Here is a 27,544-nt window from a genome sequence, read left to right on the forward strand (position 1 = left end):
GACTATAACAATTGTCTTTGGAGAACAAATATAATCAAAATCCTCAATATTGGGGCACCTGGATGGCTCAGTGGTTGAACATCTGTCTTTGGCTCAGGTCATGATCCCAAGGTCCTGGGATCGAGTCCTACACTGGGCTCCCTGCACAGAGCCTGCCTCTCCCTCTGCCTGTGTCTCTGCCTCTCTTTCTGTGTGTCTCTCATGAATAAATAAAATATTTTTAAATTCTTCAATATTTAATATTAGGTTATACTTCTCAAATTCGGGGGGCTACCAGGGTCTCAGCAGGTATACCTGAGTACCAGAGATAGTAAGTTGCAGGGTAAACATTCCCAGAGTGCCAATTTCAGTAATTACAATAAGCCAGTTAAAATATTTTATATTAAAGATGAATGTGGCCATAATACAGCATAGAATGTAAAATTTGAAAACATTTAGTAAAGAATGAGACTTTAGGGGCACCTGGGTGGCACAGTTGATTAAGCATCTACCTTAGGCTCAGGTCATGATGTTGGGGTCCTGGGATCAAGCTCCACATTGGGCTCCTCCCCCCCGGGAGTCTGCTTCTTCCTCTGCCTGCCAGTCCCCCCCGCCTGTTCTCTCTCTCTCTCTGTCTTTCTCTCTCTCTCTCCCTAATTAATTAATTAATTAAATCTTTTTTAAAAGTGAGACTTTAAAGCAGCAATGGTTTGTTTCAAACTGTAACTGAGTACTAAGACTATACTTCTCTGCTTTAAGGAATATTTTGATGGAACATTTGAAAAGCACTTGGATAAATTAGAATAATTTGTGGCATATTACAAATATGGCAAAAAACTTCCTCAAAAAAAGCCAAGAAAATAGTATCTCCTGGTTAAATTTAATTTTAGCCAAGAGTGAAATAAATGTTTTCATTGCAGTATTTGGAGATCATCTATTATGTGCCAAGCACAAAAGAATTCATCTATATATAGAACTCAGTTGTTGATAAATTTCTGGTTCAGTATATAACTGAAAACCAATATGTAAAAATATGCACAAATTAAACTCTTCATTTTATATTTAGAAGAGATCCTCAGCCATTCACCTGGCGTAGGTTTACTTTTAGTTTACAAATAATTCTGGTTAAGGTTGGCTATATGGGTTCCATACCCAAAGCAATAAACAGTGGATTAGAGGAGAAGCCTTAATCCAGAAAACTAAAAAAAAAAAAAAAATTGATGGTACAGTTAACAGAATGACACACACACAAAAATAGTTTAAAAAGTATTTTTGACCACCTCCTATACACCAGACATTACCTCATATAATTATCATAATCCTGGATGTTATCCTCTTTTTATAGCCAGGATCAGAGAGTTTGAGAAGACCTGGGATTCAAAACAAATCAAACTCTAAAGCCTGTGATCTTTCTCCTACACAAAATTGAGCATAGTTCTTTAGTAAAGCAGGTGACAGGTGTAGATGAGTTTAGAGACTTTTTTTTTTTTTTTTTAATTTTTTGAGAGAGAGAGAGAGAACAAGCAAGACAGAAGGAGAGAGAGAAAATCCTAAACTGGCTCCGCACTCAGCACGGAGCCCGATGCAGGACTCAATCTCATGACCTTGAGATCATCACCGGAGCCGAAATGAAGAGTCAGATGCTTAGCCAACTGGGCAGCTTGAGTTTAGAAACTTTTTTTTAAAATCTCAAGTAACAAAGAGGTTTTATTCTACGAAGAGTAGAACTTGAGTTATGTGTTAAACTTGGCTTTCCGGAATAACTCATCAGCCAAAAATTCATTCCATGGTCTAGCACACAGCTAAATCCAGAACAGCCATAATAGTGGGAGATTTTGATTTCATGTATTCATTTTTCTTCCTATATGTAAAGGGTATAATTTACCTTTCTAAGACTCCTCAGATTACTCTTTTACTGTGGGTACCACTTGAATTCCCTTTTTATTTTGTTTTTAAATGGACTTTTACTTGTTTTATTTCCAAGGAGTATATATTGATTCAGCATGTGCACCTTTCTCTTGTAGGATTCATTCATTCATGAAGATCACGTGAATGAGCGCTCAGAAAGCACCTAAAAGGGCTCTTGGCAAATAGTAAATGACCTTCAGGATTTTTCCTTTTATGGAAATTCCCACAATTATGAGAACCCAAGTATGATGACTTATTATTAATAATGAATTAATAGGAGTCATTAAAGTACACATTTGCTCTTCCATTATTATTGCGCAGCATAAAAGAAAATGACCCAAAGTAGAAGTCCAAATTTTATTAGAGAATATATCTAAAATACAATATTTATTAAGTTATGATATATCATTTGAATGGAAATATACTCTGTATCACAACTATAATTATAACAATTTTTACAGATAATACTTCATTTACAGCTCTGTAATTCAAAAGTCACTCAATTACAACATAATTCATATTTAAGATAGCATTGCTACAAATATATAAGAATTTAAAATTTTTTCTTTAATATAACATCTTGGAATCACGAACATTTATTTTATCTGATTTACATTACACAGAATCATGATCATTTTACCTGATTTACATCACACAGCTCAATTTACCTCATGGCATGGATTTGCACTCAATCATTTGACTTTCCTAGGTTTTAAAATTAGCAATTTTAACAATTGTCAACGCTCATCACCCCATGTGCTATGAACAAAGTCAAGGTACTTTTTCTCCTATTCCTTATATTATATTCTCTAGTACAGAAAGGCTGTTACCATAAGCAAAGCACCAGTCACAGAAATGCTGTCAAGCATGACAACTGGTCAAGTTCTTCACATTTTACTAATGAGCACATCAGGTAAAAGATAAAGGATCTAGAAAACCAGATGCAAAGCAGGCAAGGTCCAATACACCAAGGTAGATTTGTGCTTAGCTAAGGGAAAACCCAAAGATCCATTATTTGGACGTGGGCTCTGGAGCCATTTTATTTGAAAGAAGCATTAATTTGCCTGCTGTGCAGTGGCTGAGCCGGGCGCCAGTTGTCCATCATCAATTCTTCAGGTTCGCCCTCCTTATTGAAATTAAGCTTACGGAATTTCAGCATCTAAAAGGCAAAACAAAAAAAATCAAAAATACAGGTTTCACAATAGTATGCATTTATGTGCTTGTGTTATATCCTGAGATACATTCTCCAACATTCACAGGACCACATATCGATGTTCAAAGTTCACTTTGGTCCCCCATAAACATATAATCCCATAAACATTATATATGTATGCTTTTAGATAACAAATCAATTTCTAGAAAACACACACAAGATTGCTGGTGCCCTTTGGAAGGAAACTTTCAGTGAGCCTGTTTTTTTGCTCTTTTACTTTTAAAATCAAATCTCAAAAGTCTACAGAACACCTCTGAGATATAAAATAATAATAAACATAGTAGATCCGTATTATAGAGTTTGTTTTCTGTCCCAGGAAGACAAACTACAGCATCTGTACAACTGGATAAAGTGGTCCAGGGTCCACAAGGCCTGGGGGACAAGTCATCGGCTGGCATCTCTGCTTAAATGTATCGGAACACAGAAATGAAGTTGCCCAAACTTGGATTTTGAACCCTTGACATTGGCTGATTTTTAGTCCCTTTTAACCTCCTTTCAGCTCCCTGGCTCAATGATGTGACACAGGCAGTCCCTCAAACGCTCTCCTACTTCCTTGAGGTTGTTCTTGCAAAATGGAACCTCCCTTTCCTTTTCCCAAGTCTTGATCTAAATGAAAAAGGATGGTTGGGGCAGTAATAAGGCAGCCCATGGATCAACAGCCTCTAACTTGACCTCTTTGATCCAGTAACAGTCCCTCAGTCTCACCCCTCAAAGTCAACTTCAATGTCAATCAGGTACTGCAACATTAATTAAATTATCCAGGATCCAGGTTCTTGTGGATCCTCCTGAAAGAGGAGTGTTCACCTTCTACATTTCAGCCGTGTGGGGAACAGAGACAGTCTGGGGGTACGATCAGTGACTTAGAAGCTGCACGAATACTTGAACATCATTAACTATATTGTATGAGAAAGGGACGAGTCTGGTCCAACCTGTTCAAGCAACTGGACCGAGTTTTGATAGATATTTTTCCTCCCAGGGATGGCTTTTACTTTTGTCAGAATTCAGAAATGTATTCCAATACAAATAAAACTGCCATAAGCTCTTATGTGAGTGAACAGTTGGCCGTGAGTTACCACCGCTATCCGCATAAGCTCGAATATGGAATCTCATTGTCCTCAGTTTCCTTGTAGCCTAGGTTAAAGCATTTATTATACGACAGATATCTTTCTCCCTTATTGCTCATGATAATCGAATTTTATAGAGCAAACAAACTGCCTAAGGTTGTGGCTAATCACAGCAAATATTTCTTAAATTCTGTTAAACTGCTAAGCACTGTTACGGATGCTAGTTCCACAGCTAGAAGCAGCAGGAGGAGATTCAACCCCAGGCCTGTCCGACTCCAAAAGCCACGCTCCACGAAATGCTCTACACCTTAGTTTAGAAAACCCACCTGCTCACTGCTAACGCTGATGGGCTCCTTGAGCACAATCCAGGTCACGCATTCCAGAAGGGGAGGAGTGGTCAGTGAGCCTGGGTAGGTCCAGTAGTCCAAGCTTTCAGGAAGGAGGCCACGGGGGTCAAAGTTAGTGAAGTCAGCACTCTTACCCTAGGACAAGACAAACACACAGGTGATAAATGCCACGTGGTCAGAGTGGGAGGAAGGCAGGAGATTAGGAAACAAATATTCCCCTCTGGTTGCCAGAACTTTTTTTTTTTTTTTAAGAGAAGTCCCATGTTCAACCAGAAAACAAAATAAAAAGAAATTAACAGAAGACATTTGACTTGGAAATATAGGTGAGCAGAGATGGGCAAGAGAGCCCAACTATAGTATTTTCACGTGTCCAATTCTCATCTTTTCCTCTAAAATCATTCCTTATAATTTACATTAAGCTATTAAGTGTGATCAATATTTAAAATGAAACTGCTGCCACCGAAATAATGCAATTTTAGGCTGCAATAACAAAAATAGAGTATCTTTTTGTCTTGCTACCCTATCTGAGGGCTACAACAGTACTAAAGAACCGCTTTTCTTTCTGGATACCACATTTTAAAAACAATAGATGCAAACAGCATAGGATAGAGCAACAAGGTTGCCACAAAGAGAGAACATTGTTGTATGGGAATAGTTAAAGGGAACTAAAGATAACTAGTCTGGGGGTAGATAAAAGGCTATGAGAGAATGGAGTCAAAAGAAACAGCAATCACAATCACATTTTTTACTTTTGTTTGTTTGTTTTACTGAGGCACAATTAACACATATTATTATATTATCTCCAGGTGTCCAACATAATGATTTGATATTTGCATATATTGCAAAATGATCACCATGCCTAGTTACACTAATATTTTTTCTCTGCTGATGAGAACTTTGAAAATCTACTCTCTTAGCAACTTTCAAATATGCAGCACAGTATTATCAATGATAGTCACCATGCTGTACATTATATCCCCATGACTTATTTATTTTATAACTGGAAGTTTGTACCTTTTGATCCCCTTCACCCACCTCCCCCCACCTCTGAATAACCATCAATCTGTTTTCTGTATCTATGGGCCCATTTTTGTGTGTGTGCGTTTGTTTTTGTTTGGCTTTGGAGTCCAATATAAGTGAAATCATGTGGTATTTGTCTTTTTCTGTCTGACTTATTTCATTTAGCCTAATGCCCCCAAGGTCCATCCACATTGTCATCAATAGCAAGATTTCCTTCCTTTATTAGGACTGGGCAATACTCCATTATGTGTGTTGTGTGTGTGTGTGTGTGTGTGTGTGTGTGTGTGTGTGTGTGTATCTCACATTTCTTTACCCATTCATCCCTTTTTGGACAGTTAGGCTATTTCTGTATCTTGGCTATTGTAAATAATGCTGCAATGTACATATATCTTTTTAAATTAGTGTTTTGATTCCGGTTAATCTACATGGCTCAAAAGGGTCAGGAATGAATGAGCCTTTCAGAAGGTAAATGAGGCTTCAGGTTGAGGATGAGCTTTAAAGAGCCAGAGCTGCCCTTGGTGATTATATTTAAAAGATGTTCATGGGATCCCTGGGTGGCTCAGCGGTTTGGTGCCTGCCTTTGGCCCAGGGTGCGATCCTGGAGACCTGGGATCGAATCCCACATCGGGCTCCCGGTGCATGGAGCCTGCTTCTCCCTCTGCCTATGTCTCTGCCTCTCTCTCTCTCTCTCTCTCTCTCTCTGTGACTATCATAAATAAATAAAAATTTAAAAAAATAAAAAAAAAAGATGTTCAATGACCTAAACATGGCTCTGCCATAGAGAAAATTTAAACATGGGATGGAAAATTCTTCACGCTCACCATTACATCTCCCAAATTAACAAGGTGATTGGCATGGAGTAAGTACTCAGCAAATATCTGTTGCATGAATGGGTGAATAATTTGACCAGTTGATCTTTCAGTTTCTTTGCAGTAGTGAGAATTCTCTGACTCTTGTATATGAATGTTCAAATGTTGGGGAAGCAAGATTAAATAAATGCAAGCCTAAAATCACACCAGCATTAGAATCAGCTTTTGGATAAAGAAAAGTTAAATAAATATATAAGCAACATTTTACCTTTATTAACTCCTCATCAAAAACACTACATGTCAAACTACGACTATTCAATGTGATCCAAAAAGTTTCCTAAAACCAGTAGGATATAAAAAATAGGTACTCTATTGAGGTAGCAGAAAATTCAATGGTACCTTTGTTTTTATGGAATCCAGCGCATCAAGGATTTTTTGTAGGCCTGGATTGGCACCACCAATCTATAAGAAGACACAACATACAAGGCACTGTAATCCAGTTGGCACTACATCAGTTTTGATTTGGGCAGCTCTACCATAAAACATTTCCAAGTAGTGCACCAAGGTCTACCACTTGCTAGGTGCCATCCATCCATCTCACTTTGATTACTTTGGCACCATGAACTTCCCTATTTCCACTGACAACTTCCCTCTGCTACCCACCCCTCCCACCCCACCCTATAGTTCCCCTGAATCTACCCTCTCAAAAGTCACCAGTGACCTCCAACTGACCTCCAACTGCCATAGCAAAGGACACTGTTCAAGTGCTTACCTTAACCTTGCAGGATTTTATACTATTGGGCAGCCCGGGTGGCTCAGCGGTTTAGCTCTGCCTTTAGCCCAGGGCCTGATCCTGGAGACCCGGGATGGAGTCCCACGTTAGGCTCCCTGCATGGAGCCTGCTTCTCCCTATGCCTGTGTCTCTGCTCTCTCTCTCTCTCTCTCTCTCTCTCTCTCTCTCTCTGTGTGTGTGTGTGTGTGTGTGTCTCATGAATAAATTAAAAAAATCTTTTAAAAAAGTATTCTAAGTAGAGGCGCCTGGGGTGGCTCAGCGGCTGAGTGTCTGCCTTCAGCTTGGGGCATGATCCCAGAGTTCCGGGATCAAGTCCCACAACGGGCTACTGCCCGTAAGAAGCCTGCCTCTCCCTCTGTCTATGTTTAAAAAAAAAAAAAAAAAAAAAGGATTTTATACTATTGACTTCTCTCCTTTTTGAAATTCTCTCCTCTGGCTTTCCTTCTGTCCTCCAGCCTCAGCAAGTTCCCTTGACTCTTGTATTCCTTTTTAGTCATTTCATTAGCATCTTTCTCACTGTCTTAAATGTCTTAAATTTTGCAATATCTCAGGACTGCATGCTCAGCAGCTTTATCGTCTCCCTCTTCATGCTTTCCTTGGATGATTTCATATTCATGTGTAGCTTCCACATTGACATATGACGTCAGCCCCATGAATCTCCAGCCCAGACCTTTCTCCATTTGCTTTACAACTGTCTAAAGGGCATCTCAACCTGTATGTCCCACTGTTGCCTGAAATTCTCCAATATTGAGTCACTGTCCTTGAGCCTTCCAAAATGTGATCTTAGTTTAGCATTGTCTATCTTGAAACAGTACTATCTAATTAAGGATGAATTTTAAAACAAAATCAGTAGCCATCTGAAGTATACCACTTTCTCCTTTCACATTTCACATGTACACATCCTTCATATTTACATATAAACAGCACCTAACTAATACCTCTGATTGTTTTTTTTTTTTTTTTTTTTGTCCTCCATCTCAACTGCTACTAGCAGATATGGAGGGGGATATGAGCCTGAAAGTATTTTGGAGCCAAAGGCATTTCCTAGGCTCTTTGTAGAATGTCCTGTTTATCATGAATGTTCTGTTTGGTTAATCTTTCTCAAGAACAGGGAAAAAAAGAATTGGGCCATCAACTAACCTTCAAAAAAATGCCCAAAACAGCCAGTCCATCAGGTTGCTGCACAGCTTTTCCAAACTCCCCATATTTGGTGTTCCAATGAACCAAGTGAAGCTAAAGCAGTAGAAGACAAAACCATAATAAATGATATACATAATCAAACCTACAGATTTCATTCAGTGATCTTTTCTTCAGAGTTAGAGGTTACTAAAGAAGGTAAAAATGTGGATAATTTAAAATATCAACTTTCTTTCATTTTAATTCTAATTATCCACTATTTAGCATAACAGCAAATGACTTCATCAACTCTAAGACAAAGAATTACGTATTTTTGAAGGAAGACACCAATTTTACTTCTAGATTTACATTAGAACAGGATCCTCCAATTTGAAATCATTTTACTTTTTGCAAATGCTGTCCTCGGAAGTAGTAGAGGGTGTTTTGCAGCATTAATTGTAATATCACCAGTAAAAGTTATAAGAAGCAAATGTGAAGGTCCTTTGTAAAAAAAAAAAAAAAAAAGTGGTTCACTTAGATTGAGTCGAATTTATAAAATTAAGGTTTTGAAATGAATGCTGAATATCAATTTACATTTTTCCCTGGAAAGCAAAAAAGCGTATCTTACCTCTGCAGCATATTTCTTTTTATCCACAGTATGCTCAGAACCTTGCCCATCAGATGAACCCCAGTGAAAGTGAAACTGAATCAATCTGTAAGTGCCAGTGAGGGGTCCTCCTTTCAGCACTAAAATTTAAAATATATATATATGTAATATATGTATATGTATATTATACATGTGCATATGAGTGTATGAGTGTGTATATGTATATGATTGTATTTACATACACCCAATCCCATGTATACACACACATACATACATATGTACATGAAACACACACAGTACTAAATATTACAATCTAACTTAATCCTGTCTCATAGTTCTAAATTTATGCCTGTAGCAACATTTTCACTCGGTGAAAACTAAATCCAGACTCCAGTTTAGTCTATAGTGCTCAGCGAAATCATTTCCACTGGCTTTTCTCCTCACTTGTGTTGGCTCGAAGGATGGGTGTTTTGCCCATCTGTTTTCTGAGCACAGTGATACTTCTCTCCTGGGTTTGTTCAAGAGTCATAGATTCTGGTTCAGAGAGAGAAAATTTTAGGTGGAATTATTAAGTCCCCTGTGAATCACTGAGGAACTGCCCATGCAGCTGCTTGCCAATGCAAGTCTGCAGCACACACTTAACAAACGTGGGAACCTCCGTTCTACACGGCCCAATGGCTGTCCCACCACCTGCTTTGCTAACCACCTGTTATTCCATGCCAGAATTTGTGAAACAATAAGCATTCCATTGATCTTAGTACAATATCCAATTTTCCTTGCCCTGGCTTCCCAAATTCTTCAGAATTTGGATTGTCACTGCTACTAACTAGCTTTGTCCCATAAAGAAACACATTTTTTTAAGATTTATTTATTTATTTTAGAGTGAGGGAGCGAGAGAGAGAGAGAGAGAGAGAGAGAGAGAGAGTATGCACAAGTAGGGGGAGAGGCAGAGGGCAAGGGAGAGAGAATCTCAAGCAGGCTCCCAGTGGAGCCTGACCCTTGTTTGGTCCCAGGACCCTGAGATCGTGACCTGAACTGAAACTAAAAGTCAGCTTTTAACTGACTGAGCCACCCATGCATTCTTCCCATTAAGATTTTTTTATTGGAACATTTCTGACCTTAATTTCCTCATCTGTAGAGTGGATTCATTCAATTGCTTATTACTTCACTAAGAATTTGCTGGTCATGTAACATACACAATACTCTATTGTCTCCAGAAACTTAAAATTCTAACTTTAGTACCTGTCTTACAATTCTACTCTTCTGGTATTAATGTACTTTTGTTAGAGTAAAACATGAAACAGAAGAATATGACTAGATGTCATCTTCTTAGACTACAATCTCTTTGCAGATAATTAATGAGCTATGTGTTACAGAGAATTAAAATAGTAAGAAATCAGTTTCTCCTCCATCCTCTCCATAAAACTTTTTAAGTTATATGCACATTAAGGAAATTTTACCAATATATTTAAAAGCTTTTACAATTAGTTTCATTCCACAATCTGTTGTTATAAGTGTATTATTTATTGGCTTTGGGTTATAATTCTATAAGCTAATAAGCTCAAACTTACTTTGGCTTTGCCAAACAAAGCAACAAAGTCTGTATAATCAACTTTGCTTAACTTTGCCCAAATACACATAGACGGTAGCAACACCCATTCATCTACCCAAAGTAAAAAATAGAGCTGGTTGGAAGACATTGAGGCCTTTCCTATGGCTTTTGATGTAATCTCTGGTTGCCAGTTCTGCTTTACAATAGGCCAGGAGGAAAAAAAAAAAAAAAAAAAAGAAGGAATGGAAAAAAAAGAGAGAGAGAACCAATTATAAGTGGTGTTATATTACAGATCTGCTAAGAAATATCAATTTGGATATATTCTGATAAAATCACATCTTTTGAGACTTAAAAACAAATTATTGTAAAAGTTTTTTTTAATCTAGGAATTCTGCTGTAAGGAAAGAATTAGCCTTATCTGCCCTTTTCTCTAGGCTTTTTCAAAAATGAAAGAATTTCCATTTTTTCATAATGATATACCCTCAACACAAAATATATATTTATGAAGTAAATTCGTACTGAAACAATTCCTTTACAATGACTTTTAAAGCTACTAACTGGCTGACCATAAAAAGCAAATAATCTGCATCATTAATTCTACCAAGTGGCAAAATAAATGAAAATAAAATGAAACTATATTAGGCATCCAAGATAACTTATCTTTCTAAATGTATCTGCTTTCCCTGTGAAAATCATATCAGAATCTTAAATTTTAAAAACAATAAAGCTTAGTTGCTATTTCCTATTCTTATTCACTCCCTTGCAGATCTTAAGATTCCAGCCTAACTTACTTATTTCAGAGAACATTTAGAATTAGGCAAGAATGTATATGAGCTTTTATTAAATAAGCTTTGCTAATACTTAAAAAAAAAAATGCTCCAGGTTCAATAATTAAACACACTCAGTGCTTATCTATCATTACCAGACACCTGTTTTAGCTCCTGTTAAAATAAAACTATGTTGCTATGTAGATTAGGAGCCCATGGTACCTAGGAGAGGTTATTCAATTCTTAAAATTTAGTTGCATCAAAAAGAACCATTTCTTGTCTTCTTCAGCTTGTTAGCTATTTCTCAGTCAATTCTTAGCATGGAGTTTAGTCAATGAAGCCCTCCCAAAAACACTGTTATAATAAATTACTACAAACTGTAATAAAGGTAGCATATTTTTTTTAATTTACAAAATAAAAAAGATATTTGGTTGAAAGATAGGGAGCTTGCACTTTTTCCAGATCTACTTATTTATTTACTTATTTTGGTTACTCTATGCCACTACTAAACTGTCCCAGTTTAAAATCAAGTCTGTTTTGATGATGCCAAAAATTTTTGAAAAAAACAGCAGAAACTGCAGACTGAGTATATTTTTCTTCTTTAAAATCCAGCCATGTTAGTGGGGGCTCTGGAGAGTCAACGATTTATTGTATCACAGAAATGTGTTCCACGGGAATGGGAGAGATATAAGTGGGGTTTTCCACTAGGACACCTTTTTCAAGATTCCCAAAACTTAATTTAAATCCAAATCTCAACACCAAGAGCTCCAGCTAATTTTAATTTCTATGATCTGCCATCAGTTACACCTACTGCATATACAACACACAAAATAAGCACTAATTATATTATAATCTGTCTTCCTATATATATATTACTTAGAGAAATTATGTAAATTATGTTTTTTGTGAAAATTAAGACATTCACTCCAGTTATAAGCAAACTGAAAATTTAACATTTTTAAATGCTTTCTTCCTAATCACTTTATTATTACTTAACATAAGATGTAGCCAAAAAACAAACTAAAGACCTTAACAAATATCAATAATGTCTCTTATATTCAAAGTACAAAGAAGCCATTTTCAATAATCTTTAGTTTAAAATTCAAATTTAAAGGATTTCTTATTAATGAAGTAAAAGACTAAGTCTACTAAAAATGCAGCATTTTTCAGCAGATAAACAATCTTCTTTTATGAATAATTGGAAATTATTAAATCATGCATTGCTGTTTTCCTTTTTTTAACACTAGCCAATAATCTGAGGGTTGACATACTAGAATCAAGAAAATGAATGAGGAAAAGATGTCCGCAATCCATTTCTTTTTAAATAGTGAGAAGTTTAGCTGTCACTTTCACTAGGGTAAACAACAATTAAAAATCAAGAGAACAGAAGTTTTAAGTTTCAGGTGTATGGAAATTATATGAGAGTAAAAAAAAAAAAAAAGAAAAACTTTTGACATGAACATAATTAAATATAGTGTTTGGAATGCTTTGGTCAGTTTTATAAATACTTAGGTTTCTGCTTACACCATTAACAATATGCAGGACAAATCTTTTCACTTGTTGCTATTATGTTTCCTTTTAACTTAAAATTATTCATAGAAAGATAATTTTAAAGCTTCAAAAACAAGTCCTTGAAAATCAAGCAAGACTCATATATGTCATGCTGACAGTGGTCTGCTTGAAATGAGCACAGGTAATCTGTTCCTTCCTTTTTTCTTGCAATAATATATACAGATAAAAATATTTCAATTTCTAAAGAGCAGAAATGATACAAGAGTTGTATGTGGATCGGCTCAATAATTTCAGGCATTGGTTTTTCAATATTTGCATCTAACATTGCAATAAAGCAGGAGAGTTTTAAACTCATTAATAAAAGTTAATGAGTTAGCAGAAGTTAATAATTTGACTAGTATTCTTTTCTCCCAGATAAAGCTAGTAATAAAAGAACTCAAGCAGGGAGAGTTATTTTTTAATAATTTTTTGAAAGTCTAACGGGATTAGCCATTTTTCATTAATTAAAGGTGGTTTATTTTTAAAGGAATTTAGAAGATTGATGGGAACTTCTAGTTAAAGCCTGTTAACTCCACTTTTTTTTTTTTTTATTAACTCCACACTTGAAAAGGATTCTCTCAAGTTAAACATACTAATAAACTCAACCACCCCAGTTCCTGATACCTTAGTTTGAGTCTAAGAAAATATTTAGGATATATTTGAAAACTTAAACCTATGAGAACTTCCAGAAAGCTGAAATCTCACTGAGGTAAAAATCAATAAATCAATAAAATGAACTGACGCACTTAAATGTAGAAAACAAGACATGAGAGATATCTAAAAATGTTAATCCCCCCCAAAAAATAAAAAATAAAAATGTTAATCCCATAAAAATAACTCCTGAAAAAAAGAGATGTTCAGTTGTTGATTTAAAATATCGAGGGACCAAAATGAATAAATTACTTTTAGACTTAAATATACAGAAAAGCATATCAATTTTTAAAGACATGGTATGTACACATTAAATATTAAGTATGGTTATCATTCAAAGATTCCTATTCAACTTCTATTTTTAAGTGATGGGCATTGAGTCTCACCCGACAAACTAGAATGGAGACGACTAGCAAGTCAGTTAAACATTCTGTTTCCTCATGTTTAAGTGAATTTGACTGAAGTATCTCCATCATTTGTTCAAACTTGAAAATCTAAGATTCCTTTTTTTTTTTTTAAGATTTTATTTATTTATTCATGAGAGACAGAGAGAGGCAGAGACATAGGCAGAGGGAGAAGCAGGGGGAGCCTGCTGTGGGATTCAATCCCAGAACCCCGGGATCATGACCTGAGCCAAAGGCAGACACTCAGACCACTGAGCCACCCAGGTGCCCCAAGCCTAGGATTCCTTTTAAAAAAAAAGTCTAAAGGGTGTTTCTCTGCATGTTATGATTGTTCGTTTTATTCTATAGGTGTGTTTTTCCTTAATGCCAACATTTTAATATAGTCTGCATCCTAGTGGGGGGAAAAGAGCTTCCTTCTTTAACCAAAACAACTGGCAATGTTGAAGAGTATGGGCAAAGTTACAAAGGGATCTTTCATACCTAAAGGAGAGCAAGTCATTCTAACACTAACTCTTCCTTGTTTTTATGGCACCTCCTTGCCTGTCAGAGTACATACTGTGCTCTCTCAAATCCCCTGGTCTTTCCTACTTCTTTTTGCCCGGAGTCTCCTCCAAGACACCAAAATCCTTCAAGCCTCAGCACAAGTTTTTATTTACCCTGGAAAGTCTTTCCTGACTTTACACAGGACGACTCCTAAGTCTCTTTCATGTTTCCATAGCTCCTTGGAATATGTATGTCCTTGTTGGGCTCACCAATGTCACTGTCAGCATCTGTTTTTTTCTGTGTCTTTCCACTTTAGGTATCCCCAACCTGAATTCTAGAGAAACAGGAAAGAGACCAGGCCTCTATGGTACCTAGCTGATCTTGCATTTAATTGGCATTAGGAAGGGTTTTGTTATTGTTTTATATATATATATATATAAAATTTATAAATATATAAAAATATATAAAATATATATAAATATATTTAAAAATTTATATATATATAAGTTTTATATATATAGCATATATAAATATATGCTATATATATAAATATATAGCATATAATTAATATATAATATATGTAGTATATAAAAAGAGAGAGAGAGAGAAGAAAGAGAGAGAGAGAGAAGAACACAGGTGTCTCTAAAGACATGGGCTTGAGACCCTTTCAGAACTACTTGTTTCACAATCTAAACATGGGTTTTAATAATATATGTGTTACTCACCAGGAGAAGTAGTTAGAAAAGTGTGGCTAGTTCTAACCATTGACTGCTTGTGTAGAAATCGATCAGAACTTGACATATTCATGCGAAAACATATAACTATGTAGTGACATCACATATAAAATCAGTACACACTTTAATACGACAAGTGAGATGTTCAGGAGCATGTTCAGGAACAATTTTTAAGTCCCATCAAGTGATGGCAGGTAATCTGACAGCTAATTAGAAACTTTCTTTAGAAATCTTACCACAGGTTCAATCACTACAGCAATTGCCTAATAAAAGCAGTCAAATTGTGTGAAGACATGGAAACAGCAATCAATGGTCACTTATTGAGGAATTACTATGTGCCAGGTGCTGGGCGAGGTGCTTTATAGCTACCGTCCCATTTAATCCTTCCTCTGTGGTAGATCCTACCATTACTCCAATTTTACAGTTAAGGAAACTAAAAATTAGAGAGATTAAGTTGCTATTGTTCCCAGTGCCACTGAGCTAGATAGCGGCAGAGCTAGAATTGGATTCCATGGCTACCTGACCCCATTCTATCCTCATAATTGCTACACTAAATGCTGAAATCCACTTTCCAGTAATAATATATTACTGTAACAATTACATCATGATCAGATTTGTAAGGAATATAGGGAATTATCTCATCTGGTTCTATTTGTTAGACATTTGTTTCCTCACTACTCCAAAAAAGTACCCAGTTTCTACGTAGCATCCGATGAGGTTTATATCTGGTGGACATTACACTCATTGAAAACAATGATTCCACTGGCAACACAGAAACATACATTCATTGTACCTCTTTTTTTTAGAACTCGATAAAGACTAACATAGCTCACTTTTTTTGGTTTTCAAGTAACTAAACATGAAACTTTATAGCATCCTTTCTATATGGACACCACCACCAAGACCTATGGCCTTGTCATATTATAATCAAAATATACAGTACCCTTAACAAAAAGGAAAGAAATTTGTTTTCCTTATACTTAATCACTTGAGCATTGTTTCTTGGGAAGTCTTCAATGAACAACCTCTACTAAATCTAATTAATCAAAGTCTAATTAGTCATTATACTATGCCAGAGTATGTGTGTGCGTGTGTGTGTTCTGGGGTGAGGTGCACACAGGCCACAGGTAGCTTGAAAACATTTCTCAGATGATCTTCACATTATTCCCCATCAAATAGGCTTCTAGAATCACTATTTCAGAGAGCCAAGTGTCAAAAAATTTTTTTAAAGAGGCAAGGAGGGAATTTTTTTCCAAACTGGACTGAATATATCAGACAGCTAACTAAAAAAGAATAGCCAACTCAACTAAGGTGGTTATAATTACACGGTACATAGTAGTACTATCGGTCATTACTCCAAACTTTTGACAGTATTATTGACTGCTTCCCTGTCCTCTGTGTTCTCTTTCTGCCCCGGTGCTCTCCCGGTTCCCATACCACCAGCACACATCATGTGTTTGCAACGACCTTCAGAGGAAAGCACTCAGGAAAATAGGCCACTGGCAATTAAATCAACCAGTGGGCAAAGAAAGCTGCTACCATGTCTCAATGGGGTTGTTCTCCTGTTTCTAAATAAGGAAAAAGAAGCATTCAATGGGCATCCTGTAAACAGCTCTATCACAGATAAATTATGGCAATTGGTTTTGTCAGCAATGGGCCAAGTATGCCCACCAACTCTAAAACATCTTCATTTGTGGAATGAATTCCTGGGCGGACGCCAAAATACAGGGCCCCGGTTTAGCACATCTGTAGTCATAAACACAATGTTTCAAAACATTTCACTCTTTCAAGTGGTGAGGGTTGCATCACTTCCCTCACTGCCACCTTGAAGACAGCACTAAGATACACTTTTTATTGGAAAGGATCAATTCTGGAAAGCAACTCTTTTACAGAGACCCTCAAGAGTTCAGTTCCTGCAAATCCCATCGTTGCTGAGCTTCACTTCCAGGGGACCTTGCCTTTTGTGACTTTTCACAAGCAGCAGATCACAATTATTCAATGCCCTACATCGAAACCAGGAATTTTACATGGGTGCCACAGCCCCAGGCCACTTGGAAGTAATTAGCCTACTTCGCAGAGCCGGGGACCTAATGAAGATTAGCAGAGTGTGGCATCTTAGAGTACTGAGACAAGCAGTGGTGTTGAGCCACTGCTCCTGATTCCTCCCATTAAGCTGGGGAATAGCTCCTGGGTAAAAGGCAAAGAGTTATTTTTTAAACACTGACCTGTTTTGTCCTGGGAGTCATCAAATTCCACGTTGAAAGAGTGACCGTTGTTGATGATCCTCTGAGAAACCGCTTGGTCGTAGCAAGGGCACAAAGACTTCAGGGCAGGGTCATGAACGGCTGCTTTGGTGTCGATGTCAACGGGGGACTGGCGCTCTCCCTTGGCGATGGGGAAGTCCTTATGCCAGTGCTCGGGTCCTAGCGGCCAGAGGAGACCTGTGAGTCCCCCAGCGTGGGAAAGGGCACACGCAGACCCCTAGGAAGGCCAGGGATTCTGGAGCCAGTCTGCTCCGCTCGGGTTTGGCTGGCACCACTCGGCTGAACAGCCCCGCAGAAACCCTTGTGCCTCAGTTTCCTCATTTGTGTTATGGGGTAATAGCATCTGCATCGTGTAAGTTGTGAGCGCTGGAATCAGTGCACGAAGGCTCACTGAGCAGAGAGTGAGTGCCGTAAAAATATTAGCGGTTTTATCAAATTCGGCAACTGAAATGGGGCAGATACTACTGTCAGGGCTTGGGCTTAGCATTTAGGGTATTCGAGCCCATTCAAGACCCTGGAGCAGGTTGGGGTTTCTCCCTGGTGCCCCCAACTGAATGTAAAGGCCGAGTCACTGCTCGGGCCCCTGCACCTGTCTTCCCAAGGTGAGGATCCGCAGCACCTGGGGAGCTCCCGCCCCCCTCCCCCAGATGCGCAAGGCTTGTCTCTCCCCCCGGCGTGGCTGGGGTGGCTCTGGGGAACCCCATCACCCGCCGCGCTATAAAGCCGGGTTCCCGGTGACTCCCCCCTCTCCAACCCCCAAAATTAGGGGATGGGAGATGATGGGAAAAACTCAGAAGTCACCGCCAGGGGCTCGAACCGGCCCACGAAAATGCCCCGGGACAGTCGGTGTCGGGCGCCCCAGCCACAGGTGGTGCTGAGGCTGAGGTGTGTAGGCGGGGAGCAGGACCGGGGCGCCCTAATTTTGTGCCATCAACGACCGGGATGCTCCCCCTGCGCAACCCTTCCTCGCTCCCTCTGGGTCCGGGTAGGATGCTCGGGACCGTCCGGGCTCGGGCCCGGGGCTGAGCTGCGCGCCTCCGGCGGCCGCGGGGATTCCTCGACGGTGACCGGGGCGCGGGGGGGGGGGGGGGGGGGCGGGGACTCCTCGCCGGGGCGCTCCGACCGCAGCCGCGCGGAACGGCAGGTGCGGGGCCGGGCCGGGCCGGGCCGGGGTCGCGGCCGGGGCCGGGGCCGGGGCCGGGGCCGCCGCCTCCGCGCAGCCCTCCGTGTGCACTCACCGTTGTGCTTGGCGTAGCCCCAGTGATGGGCCATGGTCGCGCCGCAGGTCGAGGCAGGGCGGGAGCGGGCGCCGGGCTAGCGGCGGCTGCTCGGGAGCCTGCACCGTGTGGCCGCGGGTCGCGCCGTCAGCGTCTTTTATAGGCTCCCGCCAAGTCCGGGTTCGGGGGCGGCCGGGGGGAGGGCGCCCCGGGTGGACCCGGCCGCGGGGAGGCGGCGGCGGCGGGCGGAGGTGGCGTCCCCGGGCTCGGGGCGGGCCGGGCGGGCGAGGCCCCCGGGGGCGGGGAGAACGCGCAGGCGGCGGGCGCTCGGCGGGGCTCGGGCTCGGGGCTCGGGCTCGGGGCTCGGGACCGCCCCCCCGGGGCCCCTCGGCCCGCGGCCGGGCTCCAGGTCCCGGGGCCGACGACCGGCTCCGCGCTCTCGGCGGCTCGGGGCTCGGGGCTCGGGGCTCGGGGCTCCGGCTGGGACCCGGGCGGGCGGGCACCTACGCGCACCCCATCCCCCTCCGGCCGCCGACTCCCGCGGCCGCGCCGACTGCTCGGGCCCCGCGCCCCCGGCGCCCCGCATCCGCCGTCCGCATTGTGATCGCATCCCCGGCCTCGGACACCCCAGCCCCCGTCCACGCGGCGGGGCCTCCAGCAGTCCCCGGGGGTCCCCGGCCCGGGCTGGCGAGCCAGGTTGGGAGCTATGACCTTGGGGCAAGTAGGGCTCCGGGGCTGCAGGCGCCGCGAGCCTCGCGCCCCCTGCCGCACGGCCGTGGAACCGAGCAGGCGGCAGGCGCCGCTGTCCCCTCTGCCCGCAGCCCAGACTGCGAGGGCATCTCCTGGCGTGGGGTGCTCCCCCCCCACTTCTCTCTAGAAAAAAAAATCGCTTTGGGGACACTTCCTAGCTGAATGCATGCATGCTCGTTTGAAACGTGTTCCCCGAAACTTCTGAAACAAGTCACTGTTTTTCAGGGAAAGTGGGTAAGAGGAAGTCTCTCTTTCTTTCCTTCTTTTTTTTTTTTTTTTTTTTTTTTAGATTTTTATTTATTTATTCATGAGAGATACAGAGGGGGGGGGGGGAAGAGACACAGGCAGAGGGAGAAGCAGGATCCGTGCAGGGAGCCCGACGTGGGACTCGATCCTGGGACTCCAGGAGCACGCCCTGGGCCAAAGGCTGACTGACCCTCAACCACTGAGCCACCCGGGGGTCCCAAGAAAGTATTTCTTGCAAAGAGGTGAGAACTCTCCCTGGCTGCAAAAAGGAAACTTGGCATCTGGGATACCTAAGCAGTAATTAAAAAAAAAAAGAATTAAGAGGACTTTTGGGGGCAAAATGGGTCCCCTTTGTCCTATACATACACACATCTATATTTATGGTTGTATGCTATGAAGATGAATATCTGAACATTATGTATTTTAACATTTTCTTTGACCTAATGTTCTTTTTTTTTCTTCTTCTTCTTCTGACTTGGAAAGGAAGCATTTCTGTGAACCTCCAAAAGTGTTGTGGGCTTGAAGCACTGTCCTTACTGTATCTAATAGATAAGTCAGGATTTATCTATTAAGCACCAAATTGCAGTTCACCAAATAGAGTTTTGAGGTGGGGACAGAATTCACTTCCTTCAAGGGACTTTGTCACAAACGTGAGAGAAGGATTTTCTGTCTTGTGGATCTCTCCGACCTTTGAGGGATCGTATTAAAGTTAAAATTGAAGAAGCAGGAAGAGTTTTACACAATTCTTGAAGAAGCAGGAAGAGTTTTACACAATCCTATGAGCCTTGACACCATATTACTTTTACTGATAAAGAAATAAATTATAACATTAGTGTAAATTTTTGCAATGTTGATTGCATAATCTGTATTTACTATATATTCCAGTCAATTCCACACAAACAAATATGATTCATGTTTGGATCTATTGGTTCTTGGCCTAAGAATCTAGAAAAATATGTACCTCTGGTTTTAGGGGTAGGGAGAGAGGTCTTTTGGTTGGTGCCACAGTGAATTCTTAGGCAAGAGTAGCAATGAACTACTTTTGGTTTCTAGGGCCATCACAAAGCGTAGTTTGTAGTTAATAAATACCTTTTATTTGTGCCTCTCTAACTATATAGTCTCTCATAGGGCTCAAGGAAATAATTTGGATTCTTTGCACAATTTTCAAATATTTATTCAGGGCCTTGCAGTTGCCATGAGACTCTTCTCTAGGCCCTAGCGATGTAACGTTGATAAGTACTGAGAGTTGATAGTTGAGGAAAATGAGTTCTAAAGATTCTGTGAAGGTAGCCAGGCTATCAGATAGGCTGGCATCCTTGCCTCTATTTCTACAAAGCTGGATTGTGGCTTTACTAACATAGAGGAAACAGGAGCATATTTTGGTTGTTAACGTATCTCCAAAACTTCAAACAGCACCAAATTGCAGTTCACCAAATAGAGACTTATTATCCAAGCTTCCCCTTTCTCTTTCACCTCTAGAGAATGAACTAATTCTCAAAAGAGCAAGCCGTCCCCAGAGCTACTAGTGGGAAGAATGTCATGTGCTCACTGCGGGGCAGAAAGTGGTTCTACTTTGTATGTCAGCAGAAATCTAAAATTTCCTACTAACTTTTTTTGTGTTATGGTGATTGTGTTAGCATTTATTTCTATCCAGTTTTTTTTTCTATCCAATTTTTAAACTATTTTCTTTATTCGTATTTCTTTATTTATTTTATGACGGTGATGGCTTTGTACCCTCAGGTAGCTCATTCAGAATCAAACTTCATTTTACTGAGAGCATTCTTCGCAGACAGTTGTCATTGAGTTACATGCAAAAAGACTACTCTAATCCTGGATTTTTAAAACAAAAATAGTAATGATCTTATCATACACCTATGTTTCTGCTAGAGGGAAGGACCGGTTCATTTAAAAATAATTCTAAGTAAACTATGTAGTACTTGAAGTAAGGTGCTTTTTTTCTACCCCAGGAGGGAAGAAAGGGCAGACTGTATATCAGGGATATATAATACAAAAATCTTGAGGTCTGTGTTCTAATTATGACCATGAAAAAAGCTTCTAACATATTAATCTTGGTAAAAATATAAAATAAAATGGAAAAAAAAGAAAAATAAAATAAAATGGAGAAGTGCTTTTCCTCCCCAAAAGTAAAGATACTGTTAATATATTGCACAAGATGAGATATCCATGGTTTATTAATGTTTCACCACAAAACCAATAAGATAATAAAGAGCCAGTTAGCCTCATGTTTGTTACAATATCTATGGGGGCTCAAGAGCCATTCCCTTCCTGGGGCTCTTAGAGGTCTTTACACACACATCCCTCTATCATAGTATTTGTGACACAGTATTCTAATCAGACACTGTATCAGAGTCGTCTGGTTGTAATCCACCACCCCAAAAAGCTGTTGGCTGCTCATTTGTAAAGGAGAAATGATGATACCCACCCAGCTCAGAGTTGTTGAGGTTTCAGTTACTACAAATCACCTGTTACATGAAGGCATTCAGTAACTCGTGGCTATTCAGTTCTTCCCAGTGCTAAGCAGTTAGAATATAATGTAATGAACACAGAATTAAATACCTGGGCAAGGTTTAAGGGAATAAGTAAGGAGGATGATCTTCCAGCAATGCAAGGGTTTTGTTGGGGGGTAGAGGAGTGCTTGGGTCATGGAGATGTCCACTCTAGCACACTGGCATATTTGTTTTTCTTATTAAACTGAGCTATATACCATTATTCACTTTGGCATCCTGGGCACCTACCACATTTTTGTTACCTGAGCCCGAGGCCACAAGTAGGAACTACCCAAGAATTCTCTTTGAAATTATGTAGTCACTAATCTAAATGTAGGTAACCTCAGTTTCTCTTTACAGAAATCGGTCACTTAAGAAATAACATTGTGCTGAAATTAGACTTGCTTTTGAGTCGGGGCTAATTCATTAGTCCTCTGACCTCGGTCAAATTGCTTGGTCTTGCAAAGATTCAGTTTCCTTACCTGTAAAGCTAGGATATTAATCATATAGAGGTGTGGTGAGGACTGTAAGAGATAATTCATAGAAAGGATTTTTAGCACAAAGCCAATAATGAGCTCAATAAACATTAGTTATCATTATTACGATTACATGTTTTTGAGGTCCATTTACATGCCTAATGTTTTTTAGGGACTACGTAAGCCAGAAAAGCTTTAGTCATCTATCTGTTCATTCATTCAGCAAATCTGTCAAGTACTATAATGTGCCAGGCATCAGCACAGGGGGTACAGCCAAGAACCAGAGCAACAGGATCCCTGCCCTCGTGGGAGCTTACATGGGATGGGGATGGATAGGGGCAGTATACAACATATAAATAAGCAATCAAGAAGAGTGAATTTCCAACAGTGGTACTTACCGCAAAGAAAATAAAACAGGAATGAGGTAGAAAATTAAGAGGGGGAGGATGCTACTATAAAGGCAGTCAGGGATATGGAAAACCTAGTGAAGTGCCATTTCAGGAACCATTCAGGAGATCTAGGGAAAGATGTTTCAGGCAGAGGAAACAGTAAGTGGAAAGGCCCTGGCTGAAGATATTTCTAGAACAGAAAACTTGTGCCTGGAGCGCTGTGAATGAGGACGGACAAGTGAACTGCAAAGCCTCACAGACCGTGATACCAGGGAAGGATTTTATACCACTTGCATAGGGAGGCCACCAGGAGGTTGTAAGAAAGGGAATGATACAGACGGCAACAATAGAGTGTTTCGGAAGGAAAGGGAGTTTAGAGATTTATGTGATCTAATTCTTTATTCTATAGATGAAGAAGCCAGCAGAAGTTCCCAGAATGCTTCTTGCTGTTCCCCCACTTCCTTGCCTTTGATCATCTGACAACGACCTTTCACAAAAAGATCCAAACTCCTCTTCCTGACATATAAAGCCACTTTAATCCAGGCTCTGGCTTTTCTCTCTTTCTTGACATTCTTCTACATGGCATATGGGAGGCAATATCTCACGGTAGCCAAGGGCCAAGGTTTTGTGAGTCCGGATTTCAGCTTCCAGGACTTACCTGCTATACAACCTTGGATGATTGACTTCAACTTCCCAAGCCTCAGTTTCCACATGTGGAGTGTAAAAGGGGGTACACTGGGCTGTTAACGTTAAATGGACTAAGTTGTGTGACTTAGTCATGTAAATTAGCATGATGCCTGTTATGTGCCTGCTGCTCCATTAGGATTCTTCTCCTTGCAGCAGAGACATAGGATTCTGTGATGACAATCAACTTTGTGAGAAGACAGACCTGAGTTCAGATTCTCCTTCAGCACTTACCTGTACCACCTTAGGCAAGCTAAGTAATCTCTCGGAACTTCACTTCCTTATTTGTAAATTGTGGGGGGTGGGGGGGTGAGAATTAAAGCTCTGGGTCAGGTGGCTCAGCGGTTTAGCGCCTGCCTTCAGTCCGGGGTGTGATCCTGGAGTCCTGGGATCAAGTCCCACATCAGGCTTCCTGCATGGAGCCTGCTTCTCCCTCTGCCTGTGTCTCTGCCAGTCTCTCTCTCTGTCTCTCATGAATAAATAAATAAAATCTTTTAAAAAAATAAATAAAAAAATAAAGCTCTGGGTCATTATGTTGAGAACTAATGTCTGGAAGATAACCACTTATGACTCTGGCACTTTTTCAAAATTGAACAAATAAATCATTATAGTACTTCCTATTATAAAATAATAGATTTTCTTTTCTGTTTCTCTAACTTACATGAAAACAAATCACATTTACTTAATGAACATTTTTGGAGTTCCTACTCTTAAAAGAATAACATTTACTGAAAACTGATTATGCTTCAAGCATGGTTCTAAATGTCTCACATAGGCCTACTTCATAGCCAGGAACACTGAGGCATAGATGGAAGTCCATTTGCCCCAGGTATCCACTAGGAAGTGATGAGCCAGGCCTGAAACCAAGTAATCCTACTTCAGAGTTCAAGCTTTTAGCAAAGAGCCTCACTGAGGGCTGGCTATGTGCCTTTAAGGAGTGTATAAAGGCTTCTTCCTCACGATGTTGTAGTAAAAATGCACTAGGATTACATCTCAGTACTACTCTGTAAAACAGAAAGTTATATCAACATCCTGCTCATTTTGAGGGTCTCCTATCAAACCCCTGCTAACCATGAAAGTGGCAGGAAATAGCACTAACTCCACATCCACTGAACAGATGAGTTCACCTCCTTTGCTAAACTGCTTTTCAGCTTTCAAAATTTAGTTCCTCCATGTGTCTCTGTTTTTTTAGGACAACTTGCAGCATTTAAACTTTTCTAGAAGTAATTAAATTCATTTAGGTTTTAAGAGGAGTTAGGGAATTTAAACATTGCTACCAAGTTTCAATTTCAACCAGAACTAGGATGGAAATATTAAAGGGAACAATTACACTAAAAAAAAAAAAATGCAAATTTTTAACATGTTCCACGATTGCCACCACAGGCAGCACCAAGAAATATTCAGTTTAATAAGAGTAAAAGTTTATCTCAACTCAGAGCCTTTGTTCTCAGCTGAAGGCAGCTTTGCCCCACAGAAGACATAGACAATATCTGGAGACATTTTGATGCTCACAACTAGGATTGTGTGTGTACTGGCGTTCAGGAATGCCGCTACACGTCTTACAATGCATGGAACAGCCCCTTATAACAAAGAATTATTCAATCTAAAATGTTAAAAGTACCAAGATTGTGAAACCCTGCCTTAAGAGTATCTGTAAGATTATGCTTTTGTGGAAGGTCTGAAAAAGGAATTAGATATGTTTCCAGCGACACAGGAGCCCTACGACAGAGCTTTGCCCATACTATACCCTCACTGATTTATTGTTGTTGTCTAGACCAGATAGAAAAGAATAAAATCCCATCCCTGTACCTTAAGGTCATTGCTTATTCACTTTGCTTCAGCATATTCCTACTGATGGCTTTCCTACCAAAATTGTGAGAGCTTGATTTGGTTAATGGTAGCTTCATCACATGATGGAACTTCTCTTTGGCTTATAAATCACCACGCTGTATGTGGAAAGTTTCTACTTCCTTTTAGAAACAAGACCAATCAAATATTTTCCATGCAAAGGGAATTGTAAGCATTGCAAGTAAGTTTTTCCTCCTGACCAAGGGCAAGCATCAGGATTCAGCAATGTCATAAACTAGAGGCAAAACACACTTTCCCTCCCCAAATTATCCTCTTCTACCTCTACCCTCAGCTAATCCCTACTTGGTGAGACAGTGAGAAAAACAGTGGCCCAGCTCCATGTGGAACCATAGAATAGAAGAGTTGCCAGCTGGCCAGAGACTGTGGAACCTGATCTTGTCAGAGGAAGGTTCCAAACCAGCTATCTCCATGGTGCAATGCATATACCCTGGGGGTGCACATGACAGGCCACTCCAGGGCAGGAAGAAAATGTGAGACTACTATGCATAGTTATTTTTTCCCTCTCTAAAAATCTCTACTTTGCTTATATTTTATAATATATATAATAGTACAACACTGTGTGTGTATTATTTATTTTTAGAAATGCTATATTGGGGGTTTGTGCCCTAAAACTGTGCCCTAATGGCCTGAATCATCCAAAAGCAGTATGGAGTCCATTGCTGGCCTAGAGGCCCAGGTGACCCAGAGCCTTGTTTTGTGGGTTGCCTGTACTCTAGGTTCTGCTATCTGTTCTTTCTTTCGAATGGCATTGATATCACTATTGAACATATATTTCATGCCCAGTGTGCTGGGTACCATGGTCACGCCTGATAAGCCCTTCCCTTCCGTGGTCACAGCCATGTTTAGTACAATTTCTTTTCAGCAATGTTTAGACATTGCCTTTTTCTTTTTCTTTTTTTTCTTCTCCTTGATGGCTTCTCGGTAGTTCCTTGATTTACTTTTCTTTCTTTCTTACTGGGTACACTTTTGAAAAGCATGAAATCCTTTCAAAAAGGTTTCTTTAGTCACTTGCATATACTTTTTAAATTATCTATCAGATACTGTACGGTTTTTCCCAGCTAAAAGCACTGCCCTGTTAGCAAGTTGCAAACTTTGTTCTTTACTCGTTGTGGTTATATCATAATTCCTCTGAAACTCCTCTACCCCTCTGAGGGCCTAATCAATGTTTCATACCAATTAAGCTGCTAAGGCAAAGGGCTTAGTACACTTGGCAATCTTGACAACAGGCCCTGTTCTAGAGAAACCAAATTAAAAGGAGGAAATGAGAACTTCTCTGATGAAAATATTCCTTTAAATAAAAAAAATATTTGTAATAGGCAGCCAGAAATTTACATATCAAATTATGAGTTTGAGCCACAATATACCACCCACCCCCAACCACAACCAACAACCAAAATGGAACCTGAGTCTGATTTCTGGTAAATTCACCATCTTTTTCTCAAAGAATTCTCAACTATACTATAAGGTAAGCTCTGGGAAATAATTACAAGAATACATATGTCTGTGTTGTGTGCATAGGACAGGAAATCTACCTGAGTTAACCATCTATTGATTAGGGTGGGGGGAATGTATCTGTTGAAGATGTTTATTGAATTTTCAAAAGTATCACACTTTGCTTACCTCTGGCCATGCCACAAGGATTTGAGTTAGGGAGAGTTATCTTTATTATGTATGTACTACTGCTATGAGCACCTTCACACAAAGCTGAATGAAATGGAGAACCAAAGTCACTAGTGAGAAAACTAAGGCAAACTCATAAAAGTTCAAGCAACACTAGTGTGAAATATGCCAGTTAGTATCAGCAGAGTCCAATGCCACAGGCTCCTTGCCAACCTACCTCCTCAGTTTGCGCAGTAGAAGCACAAGTGCTTAATGAGATAAATATTCGGGTAGATGATCTTCTTTTATATCTCTTAAAACATGTCTCTTCTACATTAAGTTCGTTTTTAATATTGAAATTTGCAAATGATGAGTTTTGAATATATGTGATGTGAAACTGCTTCTCTTCTCCCATCACCACTCTTTTTACAGGGAAGCCTGGACTTAACAAAGAAACTCTTGAGTTCCTCCAAGAACTCTTGGAACTCTTGCCAGTCTCTGGACATTACCAGGATGATGGCATAGGTCCCATCAACTCATGGTCT

At 40.1% G+C, this 27,544-nt stretch overlaps 1 protein-coding gene across 1 annotated transcript; it reads right to left on the reverse strand.

Moving 5' to 3' along the window:
* Positions 1 to 2,230: 2,230 nt before the first annotated feature.
* CA2 (carbonic anhydrase 2) lies at positions 2,231 to 18,783 on the reverse strand. Its single transcript, XM_072734379.1, has 7 exons — positions 18,501 to 18,783; positions 17,224 to 17,421; positions 8,878 to 8,996; positions 8,274 to 8,366; positions 6,740 to 6,802; positions 4,491 to 4,646; positions 2,231 to 3,046 (listed from the first exon to the last, which is right to left on the reverse strand). Exons 1-7 carry the CDS (start codon positions 18,532 to 18,534, stop codon positions 2,927 to 2,929), a joined length of 783 nt encoding a protein of 260 aa, XP_072590480.1. The 5' UTR covers positions 18,535 to 18,783; the 3' UTR covers positions 2,231 to 2,926.
* Positions 18,784 to 27,544: the final 8,761 nt, after the last annotated feature.

The sequence above is a fragment of the Vulpes vulpes genome, chromosome 13, assembly GCF_048418805.1.
Source record: "Vulpes vulpes isolate BD-2025 chromosome 13, VulVul3, whole genome shotgun sequence".
NCBI lineage: Eukaryota > Metazoa > Chordata > Mammalia > Carnivora > Canidae > Vulpes > Vulpes vulpes.

What these genes read in the sequence shown, in the direction of transcription:
- CA2 (XM_072734379.1), bottom strand. Translation starts at nt 18,534, where the DNA reads ATGGCCCATCACTGGGGCTACGCCAAGCACAACG. An exon ending in TGGATTCCATAAAAACAAAG is followed by an intron (nt 4,647 to 6,739) that starts GTACCATTGAAT and finishes GTCTTGTCCTAG; the next exon opens with GGTAAGAGTGCTGACTTCAC. An exon ending in TCAGCGTTAGCAGTGAGCAG is followed by an intron (nt 3,047 to 4,490) that starts GTGGGTTTTCTA and finishes TTTGCCTTTTAG; the next exon opens with ATGCTGAAATTCCGTAAGCT.